At 46.8% G+C, this 23,770-nt stretch overlaps 1 protein-coding gene across 6 annotated transcripts in view; it reads right to left on the bottom strand.

The window, feature by feature from the left end:
- Positions 1–15,570: 15,570 nt before the first annotated feature.
- RALGAPA2 (Ral GTPase activating protein catalytic subunit alpha 2) overlaps positions 15,571–23,770 on the bottom strand; it is a 325,653-nt gene continuing 317,453 nt past the window's right edge. For 3 of the 6 annotated variants that reach the window (XM_033185460.1, XM_033185461.1, XM_033185467.1), the window contains one exon: positions 15,571–19,246. In XM_033185460.1, the coding sequence (XP_033041351.1) occupies positions 19,092–19,246 (155 nt within the window). In that variant the 3' untranslated portion in view covers positions 15,571–19,091. Of the gene's footprint in view, positions 19,247–22,662; positions 22,703–23,770 lie in introns of all 6 variants that reach the window. The other 3 variants (XM_033185462.1, XM_033185464.1, XR_004431099.1) reach the window with 2 other exon arrangements.

Raw genomic sequence — 23,770 nt, 5'->3', positions numbered from 1 at the left:
CACTACAGGAATTCATGTATCAACTGTCTTGCAAAAGAGAAAGGGGCCTCATATAAGGTTGGGCTTTCTGAAGTTGAGTCACTTGGCTTCCTGAAGGCCTCAGTCTCCTCCTCTGTAAACCAGAGATAATACTCCTAGCAGATGCCCTGAGGGTCTCTGGAGCCTTTGTGGGACATTTGGGGAAGACTCCTGAGCCCAGGAGATGAAGGGCAGTGAGGAGCCCAGAGGGACCTGCATTTTTCACTTAGACAGGGGCACTCCTCTTTGCCAGGCATTTTCCATGGCATTGAGGATTCATTACAAACCCACTGGCCTGTGGCGGGGTTACTTTGAGCAAAACTTGCTTTTTGCAGAACGGACATTTAGGTCTTGTAGAGAAATTTTCTGGCAAATAGACCCAAGGCTAAGTCTATGGAATCATGTATGGGATAAAATGAGTCCCCCAGTTAGCTTCTGACAGAACTAGAATTAGTTATGGTTCTTTGATGGCCAGACTAAAGGAACCTGTAATGCTCTGGTAGTTAAAGTTACAAGCGATGGAATTTAGAGATCGAAGAGGAAACTGAGTTGTGGAGAGAAACCCACAAGTGGCAAAACACACCAGTATGAGAACCAACTGAATAGCACCATGCAGGGATCTCCATTCCATCTGATCGTCAGGGAGGTACCAAAGCGGGGAGCGCAAAGTGCTGACCTAAAGACACTTAGTTTCTCATCTTCAATAATGGAAATATCTCATGGGTCTTTTGGCAACACAACCCCAAAGTGAGACCGAGAGCAGCTAAAGGCATCTTCAAGTTCCATCTCATCATATCTATTGGAGAAACATCGTTTCTCTACTGCCTGCCTGCAACATTAAATGGCCAGTAGTCATAGGGAAAGTCTGGTGTATTCATGACTCCTGGGTTCTAATATGGCAATTGTCACTAGCAGGCACATCAGCAACACAAAGACAAGTTCAGCTGTGGGAGGTGGCTCTATAACTTAAGGAGACCTGGTCACAAGTCCCACAAGAGCCCAGTGACGTTAGAATAAAGAACTCTTCACAAACATGCAGAGCGGAAGACCATCCTCTGATGGGCTGCAGCCTAGAGTTCCTCGTGTCCCCTCGCACCTTCATCGGCTAAGGTTTCCAAGTGAGGCCAGGTATGTTGACTCCTCACGAAGAAGGGACCAGAGATGGATGGCACCTACTTGCCCAGTGATCTCGATGACTAGGAATTTTTTTTTCCTGGGGAGAACTGGGGAACTAGAGCCTCCTTCTGACACTGCCAAGGAAACAGGTCAATACTTTTCAACATCCCCTCACCTTTTGCAAACAACCAGCTACAGGTTTTGGTGTCATCAGAGCAACTTCCCAGGCAAGAGGATTTTCTGAAGGTGACTGAGTCCTGCTCCTTTGGACACATGCCTCATGAGGACCTGCAGTAGGTAACTGACACAGGCCACATTGGGTTTTGAAAGCCACAGAGCCTCATGAGAAGTGTCATCCCAGCAAGGGATGTGCAATGGACCTTTGGGGTGAAGGGAATTGATTTCTCATAGCTGAATGAGATAATCAGCCTGGCTTACAAACTTACCAATCACAACTACTTTTTGGTCATTATTAAGGCTTGATATTCTTCTCAGAATCACAGAGCACCTTTGAGCAGATGATATGAAGTCAGTTAACACGTTTTCACTAACCCAAACACAACCCTTCGTGTTCTAAGCCCCGACCGTCATCATTTGTACCCCGCATACTTGGACTGTGGGCTTGCTGTGCTGCATCTGGAAAGTGGAATGTTCAGGACCTGCAGTGTATATGCTGAGCGGATGGGTTCTGGGGTGATCACCTTCAAGTTTGTCTTGTTTGAAGATTTCTACCCTGTGTGGATTTCCTGGTGGCATTTCCACACAAAGCATCAGCACTAATGTTTTTTCTCTAGTTCCTCGCATAAGCCCACACCATGGAGACAAACCCATCCTTAGAACATTCAACATTCACCACCTTGAAATGAAACTTACAGAATGTTTACTGCCAGCAGGACACATTCAAAGGCATGATTACTGAGAGCCTGTTTCCAGCATGCCATGTGCACACCCTGCAGCTCCCCCAATGTCTATGAGAAGCTTGTTGACACGGTTTGCATCTAGTTTCCCAGGGCCGCCTCCCCTTCATCAGAACCCAGGCGTTCCCTGCTCCTTCCCTGTGGTTTGAACCAGCAGACCAAGCGTTGTGCGGTGGGGAGACGATCATGCCGGCAACGTCAACCTGAATTCATTATTCTTCTCTTTCACTCATTAAATAAGGGCTTTTTATTTGAATGCAACATCTGCTTCATCTCTGTTGTGCAGGACCAGGGCCCTGATGCAATAGCCCTTTCTCAAACACCACAGCCAGGTGACAGTCACACCTGACGGTGACAGGATGAAGAGAGGGAGCCAAGAGGCTATTATGTGTCAAATCTGATAGGACACAGAGGAGGCATTAGAGCATGGTAGGGTGGATTTTAGAGGAGGGCGCTTTCCACAGGAGGAAAAAACATCAGGCTACAGTTTCCTCCCAGCACAAAGAACAAAAAAGGATGGGGAAGTTAGGCAGAAATGCATGTGTCCGATGTTGCCATTTAAAAGCTTGTAACATCAGTTGATGGCAGTTCTTTTCTATTGCTCTTTATCTACTACAGTATGTAAAATGAGCCTTTACCATTTTATAAGTACAGCTACAAAGAGGTTGTTATTAGGAGATGGGCAGAAACCGATAGGAAGAGTGTGCATGAAAATGATCAGGTTGAGACTGTCCAGGACAAATGGGGCTGAACCAATCATATCTGGGTGCCCAAACTGGAACAGAATCATGTTAGATTTCATCAAATATTTTATACCATAAAGGAACACATTCTGTTTTCCTCACATCTTGGGATAGATCTTTATTGTGTCTTTTGAAACATTATGTGTTTTGTTCTGTTAATCACAGAGAAAACCACATTTTCCCCTAAGTATCTTCAAAATTTGGTAATTCAGACTAAAAAGGACGAAAAACAATTAAATGCGTATTATATCTACCTTAACTTATTTGTAGCAGTAAATGTGACCTTATATTCTAAGATTATATTGGGATTCCAGAATTACTGCCATCATTGCAGTATTTCACAATCTCTATTATTATTTTGTTTTGTTTTGTTTTGTTTTCTTTTGAGACGGAGTCTCGCTCTGTCGCCCAGGCTGGCCCAGGCTGGAGTGCAGTGGCCAGATCTCAGCTCACTGCAAGCTCCGCCTCCCAGGTTTACGCCATTCTCCTGCCTCAACCTCCTGAGTAGCTGGGACTACAGGCACCGGCCACCTCGCCCGGCTAGTTTTTTGTATTTTTTAGTAGAGACGGGGTTTCACCGGGTTAGCCAGGATGGTCTCGATCTCCTGACCTCATGATCTGCCCGTCTCGGCCTCCCAAAGTGCTGGGATTACAGGCCTGAGCCACCGCACCCGGCCCCTCTATTATTATTAATACGGAAAAGGCTAGACCAGGGGTTGGTAAACTAAGGCCTACCGGCTCAATCCAGCCTGCTTTTGTAAATAAAGTTTTATTGGTATATAGCCATGCTCACTCACATACTCAGCCTCTATGGCTGTTTTCATGCAACAACACCAGAGTTTAGCAGTTATGAGAGGGGCCACATGGCCCTCAAAGTCTAAAATATTTACTCTTCGCCCCTTTATAGAAAAAATTTGCCGACAATAATATCAGGCAATAGACAATAATATGGTGCAGTAATTCCTCCTCTTGATTAGATAGAAATTTGGTCCTTATGAAAACTGCTTTGCTCAGTTGTGTGTTGAGTGTCATAAACTCACTCAGCATTCATAAGTCTTGAAGATTGCAAAATTTAGTATCACTATTTTTACAGATGTCACTGCCTAAGGTATCATGTTTTTTGTTTTTTGGATTTTTTTTTTTTTTTTTTTTGAAACAGTCTCACTGGGTCGTCCAGGTTGGAGTGACGCGATCTCGGCTCACTGCAACCTTCACCTCCCTGGCTCAAGAGACCCTCCCACCTCAGTCTCCTGAGTAGCTGGGACTACAGGCATGTGCCACTATATCCAGCTAATTTGTGTGTGTGTGTGTGTGTGTTTTTTTTTAAATTAGAAATGGTGTTTCACTATGTTGGCCAGGCTGGTCTTGAATTCCTGGCCTCAAGTGATCCTCCTGCCTCAATCCACTGAAGTGCTGGGATTACAAGCATGAATCACCACGCCTGGCCAAGGTACCGTGTTTCTTTAACCTGATTTTTGTTTTTGTTTTTTTTTTTGAGACAGGGTCTCACTCTCTCACCCAAGCTGGAGTGCAGTGCCGTGATCATGGCTCACTGTAGCCTTAACCTCCTGGGCTCAAGTGATCCTCTTGTCTCAGCCTTCTGAGTAGCTGAGATGACAGGTCCACACCACTATGCCTGGCTAATTTTTTTATTTCTTGTAGCGATGCAGGTCTCACTATGTTGCCCAGGCTTGTCTTGAACTCCTGGGCTCAAGCAATCTTCCTACCTTGACCTCTGAAAGTGCTGAGATTACAGGTGTGGGCCACCACATCTAGCCTTGATAATTTAAATAAGAAAGTTTACTAGTGTTTCTGAAAGTGGGAAACTGCCTCCAAGATAGTTTTATTAATATTGTTCCTGTTCATATCAGTTACAGGAGCTCTCAGACAATACACACGAATCACACAGTCTGTTAAGTCAGCCACAGAAATCTACACAGAACAGGAAGGTTGTCTCCTGGTTTGAAGGTTGTTTTCTCACTGCAGCGATGGTTTCATTTATCAGGTGAAATCACAACTCTTAGGGTGAACCATAGGACATGGTTGTTTTGGGGTTTACTTTTTGTTGAGACAGGGTCTCACTCTGTTGCTCAGGCTGAAGTGCAGTGGCACAATCTCAGTTCACTGCCATCTCCGCTTCCCAGGTTCAAGTGATTCTTGTGTTTCAGCCTCCCGAGTAGCTGGGATTACAGGTGTGCACCACCACATCTGGCTTTTTTTTTTTTTTTTTGTATTTTTAGTAGAGATGGGATTTTACTATGTTGTCCAGGCTGGTCTCCAACTCCTGGCCTCAAGTGATCTGCTCACCTCAGCCTCCCAAAGTGCTGGGATTACAAGTGTGAGCACCCGGCTCATTGCTGTTTTTATAAGTAAAAGTAAAAACTTTCCTATCAATAATTTCATATTGCTTAACCCAACATTTCAAGGATTTTTATAACCATTAGCTTAAAAATTGAGTTAAAGACAGAAGATAACTTTACCTCAGCATTGATTTGTTTCAAAATAGTGTCAATTTTATAGCAAGAAGCACCTTCCTGGCAACTGATGACTTCTTTTAATTGTGCAAGCGTTTGAGCATTTGGAGGATATAGATCACTGTCCACCAATGAGAATTCTGCTCTGATTAGAGGTTCACAACCTCTTGAAACTTTTTTTCTAAAGCAGGTTTCTGACCCAGTCCCACAAACGTCCCCGTTACGGCGATGCTGGTGGACAATGTGTTGTACTTCTGTAGTATGTATCATTTAGAGCCCTGCCACTCAAAGTGTGGCTCAAGGAGCTGTAGGTCTGCATCCCCTGGGAGCAGAAGTGCCAGCCCTGCCTCCTAAATCAGAATCTGTATTTTAACAGGATCCCCAGGGAATCTCTATGCACGCTGATGTTTTTAGGCACTGGTTTAAAATTTGAGGTATTGGTCATAGAGTAAGTTCTCCCAGTTGTTACCCCCAGTAAATTTGGCCTCGGAAGGGTTGATGGCTTGGGTACCAACCCAGGGACACTAACCCCAACTAATGATGGGTTTGTAACAATACTAACAGACTAAATTCATATTAACATTTTAAAGATGTTTGGTAGCAATTCATTAAAAATTGAGTTACAGACAAAAGATAACTTTAACTCAGCAACTTTAACTAACTAACTTTGCCTGGTCCAAGGACTGCATATGAATTACTCAGTGAATTCTCACAATGCCTCCAAGAGGTTGGAGTGGTCATTACCCTGTGTAACATCTGAAGAAATGGAAGGCCCTGTGCAATGACGTGGCCTGAAAGTGCGGAAATTTAGTTGAGATCGACGAAGTTCATAAAGAGAAACCTCCAAGGCAGCAATTGCTCCAGTGTGGGAGAATTCAAATGGACGGTGCCATGCCGGGGCCTTGGTTCCACCGTCTTGTCAACAGGCTGCTACAGCAGGGAGCGTGATACGGTGGCCCAGGAACATGTATGGTTCTCAGCCCAGATCATGAAACAGCTGATCTGTGTTTTGGCAATTTGACTCCAAAATAATGGACTGAAAAATCCCATCTGGGAGAGAGTGAGGAGCCAAGTGTAACATCGTTTCCAGTTATTTCTTATCTTACACATTGGAGAAACTTGTTGTTTCTACATGACCCAACTTGCAAACACAAATAACAGTACTGGCGAGACAACTGGGTAAATTTAGTACCGCATGATATTAACTACGGCTCACACTGGCATCTGCGTCGTAGCAGATTCTAGACTCGACACCACTTTTTGCTTTGCTTTAACGTGCTACAGATGCAAACTGTAAGAGAGGCACGAATTCACTGTGAATGGTGGCGTTGTAAGCAGCACCACAGTGAGGATACTGCTGAAAGTGAGCTTGCCCAGGCCACTTTCTTTTTTTTTCTTTTTCTTTTTTCTCTTTCTTTCTTTCTTTTTTCTTTTTTCTTTTTCTTTTTTTTTTTTGAGACTCTGTCACCCAGGCTGGACTGCAGTGGCTTGATCTTGGCTCACTGCCACTTCCACCTCCTCGGTTCAAGTGATTCTCCTGCCTCAGCCTCCCGAGTAGCTGGGATTACAGGCATGCGCCACCATGCGCCCACCACCACGCGTCCAGGCCACTTTCTATTGAGGTCTCTACCTTCCACTTTGGTTCTAAAAGCACTTGGTTGTAGAAATCACTTACTCTTCTACACCTGCAAGCAACTGAATGGGCCATTCCAGAACCATGGCAACCAGTATGAGTGGCAGAAGGAAAAGTCTCTGAGCACAGGGCTTCACGCTCTCCCTTGCCCACTTTTAACATCATGGCAGCAGAGGGACTCAAATGGGCCAGACCCAAACCCCAACTCTGAGACACAAAGTCTAGTAACATTTAAGAAAATGATTAAATTAAAAATTTAATTTTATATCTCAAAGAGAGTGTCAGTGTTGTAGCTTCTGGCAGTGACAGATTTTGATAATCCTAGCAGGTCACTCTCTCTTCTGCCGTGGTAAGATTTCATGTGCTCACATGCAAAAGGACCCAGCCCCTCCTCCAGCATGCTGGGGCAGTTAGGGGCCAGGAGTTTGGAGCACAAATGCCTGCTTTCATCGTTTCAGCTCCACCAGCTTTGGGTGCCATGGGCAAGTGATTAACCCTCTCTGCCTGTTTTCTCATTGATAAAATTAGGAAAGAGTAGTGCCCACCTGTAGCAGACATTTATTACGTTTTCTGCTTGCCCCATGTCTTTTGAACACCCTTCCTATGCTCAGCTAATTCTCGGTCTGATGAGTTCTGCCTCCTCAAGGCAGAATCCAGAAACTTGCTTTTCCAGCCTCCCTTGCAGCTAGGCTCTGCTGTGAGGGAATGGAAAATGTGCTGCTCATTAAGACCAATGTCCAACAGAAAGGAGTCAGGTCACCCTGACTCGGATTGGAGGTGCCTAACCACTCATCAAATGTGTCCATGAGATGTAAATCCAGAAGAGAGACATGAAAGAGGTGGCACTGGGTGCAGTCAGTGCTGGGGAGGGGAGAGTAGAGGCATTTGTCTCTCAGAGGTGGCTGTGGTGAATGCCCAGAGTTGTAAGGTGAGCTGCCACTGGACTTGCCTAGCAGGGCAATTTGAGTGTTGTTTCTGGATCTTTCAGTCCCAAAGCCTGATTGTGTGGCCCTCCTGGACATAAAGCAAGGTGGCCAAGAGCCTTTAATAAATTATTTATCTCCTTCAGCAGGCTAAAGTGGATTTGGCTGTCTGCAACTAAGTGTCTCCCAAGGCCACTGTTGAGATTAAATGAGTTATTGAGGTCAAGTGCTGGTGAGAAATCATTCATTATCCTTGCAAGGACAGGAGTGAATTCTGATTTTATTTTATTATTAACTTATTTTTTTGGAGGTGGAGTTTCACTCTTATTGCCCGGGCTGGAGTGTAATGGCACAAATTTGGCTCACTGCAACCCCCCGCCTCCCGAGTTCTAGTGATTCTCCTGCCTTAGTCTCCTGAGTAGCTGGGATTACACGCACCCACCACCACACCCAGCTAATTTTTTGTATTTTTAGTAGAGATGGGGTTTCACTATGTTGGCCAAACTGGTCTCGAACTCCTGACCTTAGGCAATCCACCCACCTTGGCCTCCCAAAGTGCTGGGATTACAGGTGTGAACCACCGCACCCAGCTGAACACTGATTTTAAATTGTATATAATCTCAATGCCACCTAGTGTAGGTTTAAAATGACTTCTGCAAGCTCTTTGACATGCCTCCCATTGTGAAGTGAAGTCTGTATCTCCCTCACTGCCCCCTACAAAACTAAGAGGGCCTTTGTGACGCTTCCTCAAATAGAAAGCAGAAGTGACACTGTGTGACTTCTGAGACTAAGCTAGAAAAGGCCAAGCTCAAGCTACACACAGAGGACACATTTAGGTGCTCTACTGGGGCTGAGCTAAGATCTCAGTCAATGACCAAGCCCCAGACATTTGGGGGAGCAGGGGAGCCCCTAAGATGCCAGCCCTCTCTACCCTAACATTTGCATGAGAGAGCCCTGGTGGGAACAGCCCAGCTGGGCCTGCTCACCCCCAGAACTGTGTGAGACTGTAATAAAATGATTGTGGTTGCTTTTAGCCACTGAGTTTTGGGGTGATTTGTTATGTAGCAATAGACAACTGATATTTATTACTGATTCATTAGCAATAGATAACTGATATCAGGAATACATCTGATATTTTTCAGTACTCTCTGACTTTTAGACTGCTTGAGGGTAAATTTTTATTTTTGCTACACTCTGTCACCCAGACTGGAGTACAGTGGCATGAACATGGCTCACTATAGCCTTGACCTCTGGGCCTCAAGCAAGCCTCCCACCTCAGCCTCCCCTATAGCTGGAACCACAGGTACACACCACCATGCCCAGCTAATGTTTCATTTTTTGTAGTGATGGGGGTCTCACTTTGTTGCCCAGGCTGGTCTCGAACTCCTGGGCTCAGGTGATTCTCCCACTTTGGCCTCCTAAAGTGTTAGGATTACATGCGTGAGCCACTACGCCCGGCCTGCATGTGAATTTTTCCATTTGGTCTTCACATTAATCCTGTATAGATTATGATTCATTGATTTGTATATTAAGAAAATGTCTGAATGTTGAATGCCTTGCCCTCAATCAGAAGGCTCTTCATCTAAGACATAGAGAGCAGAACCCAGCTGTCTAGCTTCTTGATGTAGCCCTCCACAAAATGATGTGGTCTGGGTTCACTAGTAGAATGCACTGTTGTATGTAAATGCCTTCTGTACATTGTCTGCAGCTCATCTCAGAAACAACCATTAGGTCAATGTCCCAAGCACTATGACTGTGTAACAACAAATCTCCCCAAAACTGAGTGCTTACAACAACAGAGATTTATTATATCTAATTATTTGCGTGGTGTCAGGAACTCAGTAGCAGCCTGGCTTGGTGGTTCTGGCTTGGGGTCCTTCATGAAGTTACAGTGATTTTCCACTGGGGCTGCAGTCAAGCGAAGGGTTGATTGGGGCTGGAAGATCTATTTCCAAGATGGCTCCCTCACATGGATGCTGGTCTCCACAGCACTGCCTGAGTGTCCTGACAGCATGGTGGCTCTCTCCAAAGCAAGCCACCCAAGAGACCAAAGTGGAAACTGTAATACCTTTATGACTAATCTTGAAAGATATATCACTTGTGCTGGGTTCTGTTGGTCCCGCAGGTCATCTCTGAATCAGCATGTAAAGGACCATGCAAAGGTATGAATTCCAGGAGGTGATGATTGCTGGGGGCCATCCTTGAGGCTGGCTACCACAATCAGTATTATTGCCCCAAGTCCCAGGTGAGGAAACGAGCCAGATAGGGAATGGCCGCTCAAGAGTGTATGCAGGTGGAATCAGAAGCCAACATTGGTTCCCAGGACCATGTTCCTCTCCAATCTATGACCAAAAGGTGAATTTATGGTGTATTTGATGAATTTTATGTTAGTATTTTCAAAAATTTCTCCAAAATTGAGAAATCCTTTGGAACGTTATCATGAAAAGACATACGGTGTGGACACACTGATTGGGAGTCCTCACTTTGGTCAACAAATGCCTCATTTTGTCATTGCTGAAATTATGCCTTTTGCCTGGGTGCCCCTCAAAATTTTTCTTTTCTTTTCTTAAGCTGTTGGATAATTTACTGAGTCATCTTATATAAACATGGGAAGACATGGGTCCTAGCTTAATTTTTAAATATAACTCCAAAACTGACTTTATAGAATTCAAAAGTGGTCAAATAATCAATCTATTGGGGCCATAATGACTATCTCAGTTAGCTTGTGCTGCTTTAACAAAATACCACAGACTGACTGGCTTAAACTTAAAACAATAGGAATGGCATGAACAACAGGAATTTATCTCTCACAGTTCTGGAGGCTGGTAAGTCTAAGATCCAGGTGTGGTCTGATTTGGGTCTCCAGTGAAGACCTGCTTGCTGGCTTGCAGACAGCAGCCTTCTCCCCGTGTCCTCACATGGCAGAGAGAGAGAAGCTCTGGCCTCTCTTCTTCTAAGAGCACTCATCCCATCATGGAGACCCCATCCCCCGGACCTCATTGCAACCCAGTCACCTCCCAAAGATCCCACCTATTAAACACTGGGGTTAGGGCTGCAACATATGGGTTTTGGGAAGACACAAACATTCAGTCCATAACAATGACATATACTCTCTGACTCTGTAATTTCTTTTTTTTTTGGAAATTTATCATACAGAAATAAAAGCAGCAGTGTGCCAGCATATAGGTGTGCTTGTGTTTATTACAGGTGTCTTTGTTATGACAAATACCGGAAGCCACCTTAATGTCCACAGATGGGCTGAGTAAATTAAGGTACATCTGTATTAAGGAATAATATGCAGCTGCGAAAAATGATAAACTAGATAGAGGGGTGCCTATGACATTGTAAAGTTTAACAAGGATGTTGTAGAATGATGTGTATTATATGATGCTATTTCTATGTCTTTCCATTAATCTGGAGAGAATGCTCCTTTTTTTTGGAGACAGAGTTTCACTGTCTCACCCAGGCTGGAGTGCAGTGGCAGTCTCAGCTCATCACAACCTCCGCCTCCCGGGTTTGAGTGATTCTCCTGCCTCAGCGTCCCAAGTACTTGAGACTACAGGCATGCACCATCACGCCCTGCTAATTTTTGTATTTTTAGTAGAGACAGTTTCACCATGTTGGCCAGGCTGGTCTCGAACTCCTGACCTCAAGTGATCCATCCGCCTTAGCCTCCCAAAGTGCAGGATTCAGGCGTCAGCCACAGCTCCCAGCTGAGAATGTTCTTTTGAAGAACCTGCTTATCAGTCTTAGGGAAGGGGGCGTTGGAATAGAGGCAGATCATTGTTTTTAGGAGAAAAAAATATAGAACACCTGATGTAATATACACATTTGTACTTTGGCTATTTCATTAAAATCTTGATCATTAGTAAAAAAAGAGAAAAAAAACCTTCCGTGATTAAGAGAAGCTCCTGATGTGAGTTTTCCACTAGCATTTTGCTCTCGCCTTTAGGTTGAAACTGTTCCAGGGGGTCACTTTTCCTGGTGCCTGAAACGAAGATCCAAGATTTCCCCGAAGAAAGCTATAGAAATAACTGTTTCCAGTGGGCCCATCATCAGCGATCAACATGGAGGACAAAATGGGGTGACATTTTTTTAAAAGGAGAAGATGATGCCATTAATGTAACGCCCTTGCTGGTTCCCACTGCTCTGAGAGATTTGCCGCAGACGCTCTGCAGGTCGGGCGGGAGGGAGACTGCTATTGAGGCCCTCTGCACTTAGCCCAGCGGCCATTTCTTAGGGAATATTGATCAAAAGTACTCTCCTCTATCATCTGAGGGGCATAATGCAGTCCCTGAGTATTCACGGAAAAAAGCTTTTCTTTGCCAGGCTATTTTCTAAAGTCAAAAAGATCCTTTCAGGATCTATAATAGCAAGCCCCTTCCCACTTCACGCCCTCAGTGAGAAGCACACTCCAATTTCCAGGCCCTAAGGACCCCACGCTAAGGAAGAAGCCGACGGCTCTGACCTCTTCATGGAAAATATTCCATGTCAAACTCAACAAGCATTTTCATGGGGGTGGGGGGAACATAAATGGAAGATTAGCAATGACACCTGGACACATAAAAAGTGCCCTCTTGTCCCAGAGATAATTTATGCATTTATTCTTTCTTTCCCAAAATAATGTTTGAATAGAATTTTGACCACATACATAATGCTCTGATATCTGAGGCTGGAATATCTGGATATAAACAGCAACAATCCGATCAGCGTGGTCCATGTCTGACATGGCACGGAGGCAGGATACTAGCTGGGACCTACTTTCTCACTCTCATTCTGTGAAACACAGGATCTTCCAGACACATGCTGCCTGATGTGACAGCTTATTATAAATGCCTCGCTGCCCCCATCTTATCCAACTTAGGACACTTAGGTATTAAAATACTTTCAACTTGAAATTCGAACAATGACAAAAATGAAGCAATCGCCAATTCCAGCTGTTTTCTCCTTATTATTCAGAAAGTGTCATTTTGGAGAGTTCCTCCTGTTTTTGTCACTGTTGTTTGTGTGTGTTGGGGGCAGATCTGCGAGCACCTTGAGAGCAGAGAGGGTATCACTACTGTTTGAAATGTCCTGCCTCGCTGGGCTGCTGGCTGGTCTTATCATGTTCTCTGAGGGTGAAAATGGGGTTGAATCTGCAGCAGGCTAAGAAGAGACCTCGGTTTTGGAAGCGAGTCTCATTCTACTCCACTCAAAGGTGGTTCTTGTGGCATGGAAGGACATTGATATGTCATTATCTTTTGTCTCAAACTCCCAAAACAGAAAACATTTTCAGGAGAGAAACAAGACAATTTTGGCCTAATTGTAGCAAATGCTTGGTAAACACGTAGATGTCTGAGTGCAGACAGCAGACCGTGGCCTTCCGGAGCATGGCCCACCTGCCTGGGTATCACACCAAGCATGAAAACCCTGCTTTGGCTACCTGCTCTGACCTCAAAGTCTATTTTTCAGAGTTGAAGACGAGCAACTTTTCTTTCCAGAGGTTCCAGTCCATGGCTTCTAGAGCCATGGAGAGAAGTTAACTCCACCGTTTCCGTGTCTGCATGCAGGGAGAGTAGGTAAGTCTCTTGTTAAAACAAGTTCTCCCACACTCAAAGCCCTTGGTCTGTGTTGGGCCTGGTCCCTATGACAGCAGGGTCAGGGTGGCCTAAGCCTTCGCATTAGGGGACCTTTTTACAGTGACCAAAACGTTACTTTCAATAAACAGTCCATGCACTGGTGAAGAACGGTGACTGCTGCTAAATGGGGGTGTCATCAAGAAGTGGGAACTAGGAAACTCATCTCCTGCCTGGAGCCTCACTTGCTGACCTTGTGAATCTCAGTGAGCCAACGTCTTCAGGCCTTGGTTTTCACACCCGTAGAAGAAGGTGGTCAGATTGAGGGGGTGGGGGCGACCTTTCCAGCTGTAGATCCGTGCCTTGAGTAAACCAAATATGCAGGGACAGAGTTTACTTTGTGCTTCATTTCCGTGGCCTTCACTCTTTGGTTTGAAAAACGAAATGCAACTACAACCATTTCCAGGTATGGACAAAAGAGCAAATGATAATAGTGCCCCTTGACATAAACCGTTTAATAAACCAAAGTGGCCTCAATTTAGTTTCTGCACATACACAGTACCATAATGCTAGCTTGAATATGTACTGAAGTGAACAAATATCAGTGTGTGAGCCTCTCGCTGGAAGACACGCTTCACTGCAGGAGGCATAAATAACTGGCGTTTTTTCCTGGAACACTTAGAGAATTAGACTATGGTTAGGTGTACCTTAAAAATATTCTTTCTTTCAATTCTGGTACCTAGCAGAAGCCCCAAAAGACCTATCAGGGCCTTGTAGCAATGGTCCTTTTGGAAGCACTGGAAGTTGTATTGTTCTTTGGAATTCTGCTGAAGGTTTTGCTTAATATGGCCCAAGATTTGATGAGTACTTTTTTAAGGTGACCTGATCACTTACAGGAGGCATGATGGACTGGAATGTCTTCCCACCCTGTCATCATTCTGCCACAAATAAAAAGTGTAGTAGAGAAAACAATTTGGTGAAAACAAAAACAAAGATATAAAAAAGTAAACCATTTAAGACTTTGAGAAAAATATCCTTTTAATTTCAAATAACCATTTCCACATCTGACCTATCACCTATGACGCCAAGTCATTAGTGAGCGGCAGAAATGCAGCTCCTAGGAGCAGCTGTAGAGCAAAGAGCTGTCCTGCAGGGAGTGGTCTCTGATGTTCCCTCAGTGCAGGTGGGGGATGAGTGCTGCCCAGACCATTCCCGAGGGGGCTGGCCCAGCCCCCTCAACCCAGATCTACCTGCAGGTCCTCTGGGTAGCTTTAAAAAGTGGAGATGCTGAGGTTCTAGCCCATACCTGGTAGGTCAGAGTCGGCAGCAGTCAGGAACCTGCATTTGACTTATGAAGATTCTTCAACCCTGCGGATGCACAGGGTGGCACCCACTGCATCCAGGCCACAAAGCTCTAAAACTCCACATCAAGCTTCATTCGATGAGGTACCAAGTATTAGAAGCAGGACGTACCATTAAGCAAGCTCTTGTTATCAGTGAAAAGCTAAACATTGAATTTAGGGTCTGCTTGACTCCCAAGAAGGCATCTAGACCATTTGGGAGGTCACAGCCATGTTTTTTAAGTATTAGGTACTCAAAAAACATTTGCTAACTGGACAAATGGATGATTTTTGCAGACTTCTAATACAATGACCCGAAAGGTCACTGCTGCCTAGCGCATGAGTAGCCTGTGATGCTGGCAGAGGCCACCCGGCCAGGCTTTCATGAGATGGCTGGAGTCCTTAGATAGGGGCATCAGCCGGCTTCAGCCACACCAACAGGAGACCGTTATCACATCCTGTCCATCACTTACTCACCTCTAAGGCTGCCTCCTGCTCATCAGGGACAGGGGCTCCTGACCGCTAGAAGGGGGCTGTCCTGGAAAGATGGAGCAAGGGGCACATTTCATTGCGGCTCGGATGGATATTGCGGTAGCAGGCGATACTGACCCAGCCCTTTAATCATGAAGAGAGAAAGCGATTAAGTAGATTAGAACCATGATGCTTGGATTCAGAGCCTCCTGTGACTGGATCTCAGCATTTCATGTTAGGAAACGAGGTCAATTTTACATAAACATGTTGGTAAGCTTCCCCGCACTGGTACCAGCTACCATTTTGGATACATGTTTAGGTTTTAGTTAAAATATGCTTTCAAACAATTCTGTCCAATAAAAATGAAAACCACCTTTTTATTAGATGCCAGGGTAAACTTTATTTTCTTATAAACTATAATGAGAATGAGAGAAACATATAGCACTGAAGTGCTGTGTTTCCACCTTATGAAATCATCACAGTAAATCAGAATTAAAGAGTAAAAGAGGTTAACTGGAGAGTCGGGTGGCTGCCATCTGCGGAGATGTGTGCTTTCTCGCCGTGGCTGCCTGTGCCATGGTGTGTCCTGGCGCACACACGTCTGCAAGGTGTTCCTACCACATCTAGGAAGGAACCTAGATGTGGAGCATTAGGAACATTAAATAACAAGAGACAGCAAAATAAGAATCAAATGACACGCTATAACTTAATTTACCGTATTTATCCATTTTTTTCCTTATTTACATGTACTAAACATTGTAGACCTGAAAACATAGGGAAACATTCATTTCATGTGTATGTCATATGACAGACTGAGTGCAACTAAAACAATGGTTGTTTCCTGTTGAATCTCCCCGGGATGCAGACATTCCCCTTCAGTAGATTTTTTATAAAGGTAGCACAGCTACATTTACAACATCACAGTTAGGTTTTAAAGGATTCATCAGACCTCCACATGACACCAATACAGCAGGTCCGTGGGGCGCAGGTAGTGCCACCTGAGGAAGGTCAGGAAGACAGGATGTGCAGGGCTCTGTGGATCTGCATGAGCTCTTGTTTGTAAGGCTAAGGGTCTATCAATCAACCCATGTCACCAAGTTTGGGTCACCCCACTTCCCCAACATGTGGCTCTCAGGAACTGCAGACTTTGGTGGTGAGGCAGCCCAGGCTAAATTTCTTCACTTCTGTCTGCTGAAGGCTTGATTATTTTTAAAAAGTCGTAATTTTTTAAAGTACAAAAGCCTAAGTACAATGAGACTATAAACATCAGCTTTGCTCTGGATGGAATCTGGGAACAGGTGCGCAGAGAAGTGAGGGAGCTGGCCTGGCCCTGCCTGAGGCCAGCGAGTCTTACCACATTTTGGCCCAATGAGGGCCACTTCTGTTTCCAGATGGCTGACCCACTGGTACCACCGTGATGAGTCGGCGCTGTGCCTCAGGTGGGGCCCTACTGGATGAATGATCCTCCGCAATTTTATTACAAAAACACTATATTTGCTTTTCTAAGTAAAAAAAAAAAAAAAAAAAAAGAAACTTGATTATTGCAATTTTCCACCCCAAATAACAAAAACGACTCCAGTCCATGTAACCACGAGAAACGTGGCTGTCAGATTCCCTGCTCCACATTCCAAATCTCCAGACCAAAGCTGCTACCGAGAACGGCGGGCTCAAAAAAAACTCCACTCACCAAACTGCTGGCTGTCATCTGGGGTCATGGGGTCCTCAGGGGTTACAGGAAGGTTGAGTTATTTGCTGCCTACCACTGAATTTCCCACCCCAAGGTCGGGATGGCTGGTTCGTGGAAACAAAATGAAATCATGGAGCCCAAGTCCAGAATAGTTAAATACGATTTCTAAATCCTGACATATCTTTTCTACTACAGCCAGGAATTCCACAACAGGAGTTTCTAGAGCCTGAAGATGAAATTTCTCCCAGAGGCGACCTGCTGGTTGAGACCTACAGGGGACTCTGGAGCCTAGGAGCATACGATGGCCTTCCCAACAGGAATGAGGTAAACAGGAGACAGGAGCAGCTCAACAGCAGGATCAAGCCTGAGTGTCGGTGGCCAAGCGACACTGCCCAGAAGTCTGGAATCATTTAAAATAAAGGGGCATTTGCTGACACCACAGAAAATGCCAGGACTTGCAGTCACTCTTCACATTGCCCTTCAGGCCCCAGGAGTACCCTGGGCCCTTCCCAAAACAGCCCAGGGGCTGGAAGCTTCCTTCCACTCTGGGGCACCCTCATTCTCTTGTGTTCAGGTGATTCTCAAGGTGCTCCTGTCAGTGGCCTGGCCTCAAGTGCTACCTGCAATCCCCTATAAAGCAGAAAAGCAAAACCTCTCCAGGATGAGCAGGCCCGGCCTTCCGACAGAACGACCGGCTCAGCCCTTTCTCATTTGTCCCAAGAGTGAGTCTGGCTCCTGGGTCTTCCCATTCTCTCTACAAAGGCGAGGTTCCAGCCAAACCAGCTCAATAGCTAATGGAAAAAACTGGCTCCTCAGTGAAAATGGCCGCTCTGATGGGGTGAGAGCCTCAGAAGGCTTCTTCAGGCCTGGGTGGCCAAGCAGCCTGAAGGTAACAAGTGTGTGCAAGGGCAGAGGGCAAAGGGCAGAGGACGGCGGGGAGACCTCATGCACAGGGCCCACCTTTCCCAGGACTGGCCCACCCATCATACGCCCTGAGTTAGGGGCTGCGTCTCTCGTGCTGCTCTCCCTTCCCACTGCAGGGCGTTGCTCTGTCCCCAGCCACTGTGAGAACAAAGCCTGCGCAGTAGGGATTGACTCTGATGAGTTTCTTGGGTTTACTTCCCAAGTGAAGTGCGGGGTGGAACAAACCTCTAGCTCTGAGGCAGGGCCCAGGGTCCGTGCCAGCAGCTCTTCACTGCTGACTGATTTCCCTGCTGCAGGACGGGCAGGGCCCACCCAGTGCCCTGCAGCAGGTGAGGGCTTACCATTGCTTCTCTTTTCTTTCATTCATTCATTAATTCATTCATTTTTTTTTAAGAAAGACAAAAAAAAAAAAAAAAAGAACAGGTCTAATGTGCCTTCCTTGGAGCCAAATGGGCAAAAATATAAGGATTACATCCCTTGCCTGGAATCTGCTACCAAAAGCTTTGTGTGACAAGAAACATTTCTGAGGCCTGTCTGAGGCCTCTCTGGGCAACAGATAGGAGCAAAGTTGCAGCGTGAGGTTTCTGGAGGCACAAGGCCATTCGGGGGCGCCTGGCTCAGCCTAGCGCCTGAAGCCAGCATGCGCCTTTTGTGTGGATGTGGTCTGTACTGTTTTGAGTCTTGGGACACTTCCTGTCCTGCAGAAACTTATGCAAGGACAGGACCCTGTATTTCTGGAATCTTCTGAGTGTTGTAAGGTAGGGGCATCACTGTCACGACCTGAAGGGCCTCTGCGTGGTGAGCAGAAGCTCGCTCAGTTAGAGGGCGTCAGGTACCAGGTGGAGAAACACTGGACAACTGAGGTAAAAGTCTCCTGGGCAAAACACCCTGGGGAAAGCCAATTTCCAGGATGATGAAAGTTTTGAGTAAACCATAAATCCTAACTTAAAAGGAACCAGCAAAATCAACGCAGATAGAATTCCTCAGTCAGACAATGGTTTCGCCAGCCCCTCTGTGATATCACGCTTGGGTTCATAAATGAGAAGAAACAACTTGGGGTGCAGAAGCCAGCTGCCTTCTGCCCCTCCCTGAAAGCGCAGAATCTTTTCCTGCTGTGATCTGCCCAGAGCAGCCACACCAACGCCCATGTGACAGTGGGTTCATCCCTGGTTTTTGGTGACTTTTTCGTTTCTTCAAAGGTTTGTGAGGTTTCAGGACAAGATGATACAGCCTAGCTTGAGTCCCATCTGAGATGCTGTAGTGGGATTCACCATGGGCTTCAGAAGTCCACTAATGGGAAGACCTGCTGAGGGCACTAGTACAGCAATGAAATTTCGTGGAGATTCTGGGTTTAGTGGCTCGGGGCAGAGGCAGGAGAGGGTGTTCTGTCTCCTCCTCACTCAGGGGCTCTTCGAGGTCCGCACTCAGACTGGAGGCCAGGGCCCCTGCAAAGGAAGCAGAGAACTGCTAAGTCATGGAGGCAATGGAGGCTCTACGGCCACACAATTCAGGGAGGATCTGTGGCACTCGGAAGGGAGGGAAATTCCCAGGAGAAGGGTCTGGTGACCTCCTCCCACGCTATGCCGGCAAAGATGTTTGTTGAATGAATAAATACATGAATGTCTTTCTTCTTATTCTTTGCTCTGGGCTTTTCTACAGCATAAAAGAAGCTATGGATCATGTGAAATTAATTCAGACTTACTGTCCAATTCATAAGTAAAGAATGAAGAGAAAAGGCATCTGGTCATAGTGAAAGGGAGGAAGAGCCACTGAAGAAGCAGTGGCTGGAGTTAATGGAAAAGCCCGTGAAACTTCAGAGGACGCTCTGCAGATCCCTGGCGGTGTTCCTGGAATCTCCACTTGTTTACATATCAATATTCTACACAATGAGTTACAACTCAATTATTCCCCAAAGGGCCTAAGACTAGAGGTCAGGACTAAATTGCTTGTCTGAATGAGTCCAGATGAGCATACAGCTGTTCAGCACCGGAGGGAAAAGGAATAAAATTAAAACCTGCGCATCTGCATCCCGCGCTTCCCCAGGGCTGCCGTCGGCATGCTCAGAGGAATACAAGAATGCCTGCTGCAACACCGAGCCACTGTTGCGGGTGGAGCTGGGTCTCTCCTAGGGCCGTTCTGCCAGCGAGAGGATCATTTCATCACCCTTCCCCTTGTAGCATATTTTTAAACCCTGTTGTATTATGCCCCAAGTTTCCTGCATGACCTCTGCTGGGAACAAACCTCAAAAGCAGAGTTTCCACATCTTCCTCCCTGCGTGATTCACTTGCAGGGCTTTGGCCTTTGAAAAGTATTATTATTAGTGGCATTTGAAATTAATTTAAGTAGGTTATTTTATACACAGACAGCATCTTTTTTCATTCTCTGAACTTACCTTATTGTTTCTAGGAAGAGTTTCAATACTTGCAAACATGCTTGGACCTATGGAAGTAACCTGGCTCAGGGTGTTCTGAAATTCAGTACTTTCAGAGTCCAGGGGCTTCACTGTTGCCTCCCTTCTTCTAGGCTCGGTAAGGTCGGGCAGACAGAGAAGGCCCACTATTCTCATCTTTAAAACAGGCTGCAGCCGGGCGCAGTGGGGGGATCGCTTCAGCCCAGGAGTTCCAGACCAGCCTGGGAAACATAGTGAAACCCCAGCTCTACAAAAACATTGCAAAACGTATCCAGGCATGGTGATGCACACCTGTAGTCCCAGCTACGTGGGAGGCTGAGGTGAGAGGATTTTGAGCCTGGGAGGTCAAGGCTGCAGTCACAGCACCACTGTACTCCAGCTTAGGTGACAAAGTGAGACCCAGTCTCAAAAAAAAACACCACACTAGAAAAACCCCAGAACACAAAAACAGGCTGCTTCTGACAAAAGCAGCACAGCTAGACCATCATCCACAAGAGAAGCTGGATTGTTACGAGGCATCTCTCCATCCCCTTGTAGCTGGTGGTGGGCACTGGCATTTAATCCAGGGTGTGGGGCAGCGTGGGAGAACAGACTTGATTTAATCCCAGACAATATTCCAACAACCCAGCCCACTGTGGTGATTAGATTGATTAGAATAAAGGAGCAAAAAAAAAAAAAAAGCAAGTAAATGAAAGATATAAAGTGAGATCCAAAGAGGAAGCGCGAACGTTTGCTAATTCTGGATTCGAAGGAAAACATTTTAGTTCTTCTACCCCACCCACTCACCCAGGGAGGATAAAGAGGGAAAGAGGGTGCACCTCGCGTTCCTGCAGATGGACAGAGGGACGCCAGCTTTGTCCCGCTAAGTGAGCCTGGAGAAGTACAGGAAGCTCTGCAGAGAAGGGGGCCTGTGCACCTGAAAGCAGGGATCCCATGGCCGGGGGCAAAGGGCAAAGCCACCCCTGCAGCTGGCCTGGAGCCAGTGCCACAGTGCCCTACACATGCCTCTGGTCCCCAGCTTTCTGCTGGGACATTGTCATCTGCATTGGGCCCTTGTGCCACAGCACCCTGTGGTGGGTAGGTGGCAGCTGCAGGACGGATAGGCAGGACACAAGGTAGGGCCGCCTTCCTAGGACACGTCCACTCGCAGCCGTGGCTCCACTCGCACTGCCTCCTCCCGGTGATGGAAGCCATGGATTTATTCACAGGACACTCGAACCTCACCTCCCGACTTTGGCGGCAGAAGCAGAACATGCATGGACACGGGGGTCTCAGCAAATGCAAAGTTTTGCAGCCAAGTGCCCTGCTCAGAGGGGACTGTACAGCCCTCTTCTGCCCCATCTTGACATGAGCACCTGGGCTCTGAGGCTCGTGTCACCTGCTGGGGCTGACACAAGTGACCCCAGTTTGGGACAACACCAGGCCTGAGCTTAAGCCACGGGTGATGGGAAGAGAAAGGGCAGCTGGCTGGAGGGTCGGCTGGCTGTGGCGCCGGCTGCTCCTCTGGCCTGCAGGTCCAACAGCCCTGCCTGGCAGAGGAGGGTGAAGGTTTGGATAAACCAACAAATCTGGACCCTAACATCCCACTTCCATATTTACTGAGACAAAGTGACTGGTTCTGTGCTTTGCATTCCACTGTGGGTGACAGGCTCATGAACAACAGCTCGCTCACTTGCTTTCTCCTGTGAACGGCACTGCCATGATCCTTGTCATTACCAACTGCTTGCCTTCCACCTGTGAGCCTGGGAGGTGGTGCAGCCCAGGCCACACGGGACAGAGTTTTCAGACAGCCCTGCCAAGGCAGCTACCATCCATCAGAGCGCTGCAGGCAGGGCCTGGACCCCAGACCCAGGACAGAAAGGCGGGCTGGGAAGGTCACACCTGCCATGGCCAGCCTATCCTCTGGGTCCTAGACGGCAGCGCATCCCTGTGTCTCCACCCTCTGCACTCCGCAGCTTTTATCTGCTTTTCCTTCCCCAGCTGTTCCATTCAGCAGCCCCCGCCACAACCTGCCCTCCCCGTGTGGAGGCCTCAGAGGCCTCCATTAAGGCTGGCGGCCAAAGGCCGGCCCAGCACGTGCCCTGTCTTATCGGCCCATCTCAAGACCCTGCTCCTCCAGGCCTGGGCAACAAAAAAGGGGGTGGCCCCTGTGCCCACTGGCTCTCTACAGCCCCACACACAAAAGGGCAGGTGACAAAGACATTTTCCGGGATGGCAGGTGTTGGTGTCGGATTCTTCCCCGAGTGCACGGGCAGAAGAAAGGCAAGGCTGGGCTTCCCCGGGCAGCGCAGACATGCAGGGGCAGGAGTGCGGGCAGCACCGCTCGGGAGGGGAAGGCCCAGGAGGGCGAGGAGCACCGAGGGTCCGCTACCGAGGGCAGCCGGTTAGAAAAGTCCCACCCCCTCCCCAAAGCAGGGTGGCTGGACAAATCCACTGAAGTGTCTGTCTTACCTTGCTCAAATATTGTAATGAGACCTTTACGTGTTTTAATCTGAAGGGAAAGAACACAAAATCGAGTGAATACATACACAGCAGCCCACAGCTCCAACTTGATCATTAACACAGTGCTAATAATACATTTATCCCTGAGCTGCCCAAGCAGTTTTGCAGCCTTATCAGTAAAAACTGAAAACTCACTTGAAAACGCTACTTGATAGGACAAAATAGAAGCCGATGTCATGTTTGCAAATGTGAAATGAGAGAGACATTCACACTCCCAGGGTCTATGCATGCAGACCCCGTCAGGAGCCCCACAGATGCTGAACCGCAGTGACAGCTATATCCTTTTCCTGCTCTCCAACTTTTCCTGACTGATTTTGTTTAAAATACAAAGACAAAAGTGTTTTCAAGACAAGCATTTGAAATTCAATGGATGACCTGAAAAAATAATTGAAACCCCCTAGGTGGGCAGTTTACATGTCTCCCAGTTTCATTTTACAGGTTTCTGAGTTACGCACAGTGTGTTAATACTGGTGTCACCTGCAATGTGCCAGTCCTCAGGGAGGGAACACACAGCATCCTATGCGGAGGAAAGCTTGGGAGGGGACCCTGGAGCAGGAAAATTGGACCATAAGGTCACTCTCACCCGTAGAGCAGCAGGGTCTCAGCAGTCACCCAGAACTGAGGGGGATCTTAGCTTTTCTATGCTTTGTGAGAGGTTCTTTCACGCCTTCCACACCATCCTATTTTCTACAGCAGGGTTTCCTCGGTGAATGCATCCTCTTTCTGCATCAGGCAGTAGCTTTTCCTGAACTCTCAGCCCCCACAACTCTCCTGAATTCTGTGTCAATAGACAACCATCAAATCCAGACAAAGGACATTTATCAGCGATGTGGACCATTCTCTGCACAGCCACAGTTGTACACATAGATTTTCTGCTGACCCCCTCTGCCAAGGCTGGCACAGTGACAGGGGCAAACTTCTAAGATGGTGGCTCCAGCAGCCATCAGGAGGAGACCACTAACATTCTCTTAGCCAAGGCTCCATGAAAGAAATGTGCACTGCTATGGAGACATCTTTTCCAATCTATTGATGAAAACTGTCCCTTTCTCCCAAGAAA

This window comes from Trachypithecus francoisi, unplaced genomic scaffold (genome assembly GCF_009764315.1).
Source record: "Trachypithecus francoisi isolate TF-2019V2 unplaced genomic scaffold, Tfra_2.0 Lachesis_group21, whole genome shotgun sequence".
Taxonomy (NCBI): Eukaryota; Metazoa; Chordata; class Mammalia; order Primates; family Cercopithecidae; genus Trachypithecus; species Trachypithecus francoisi.
This window is presented reverse-complemented; position numbering and strand designations above follow the sequence as displayed.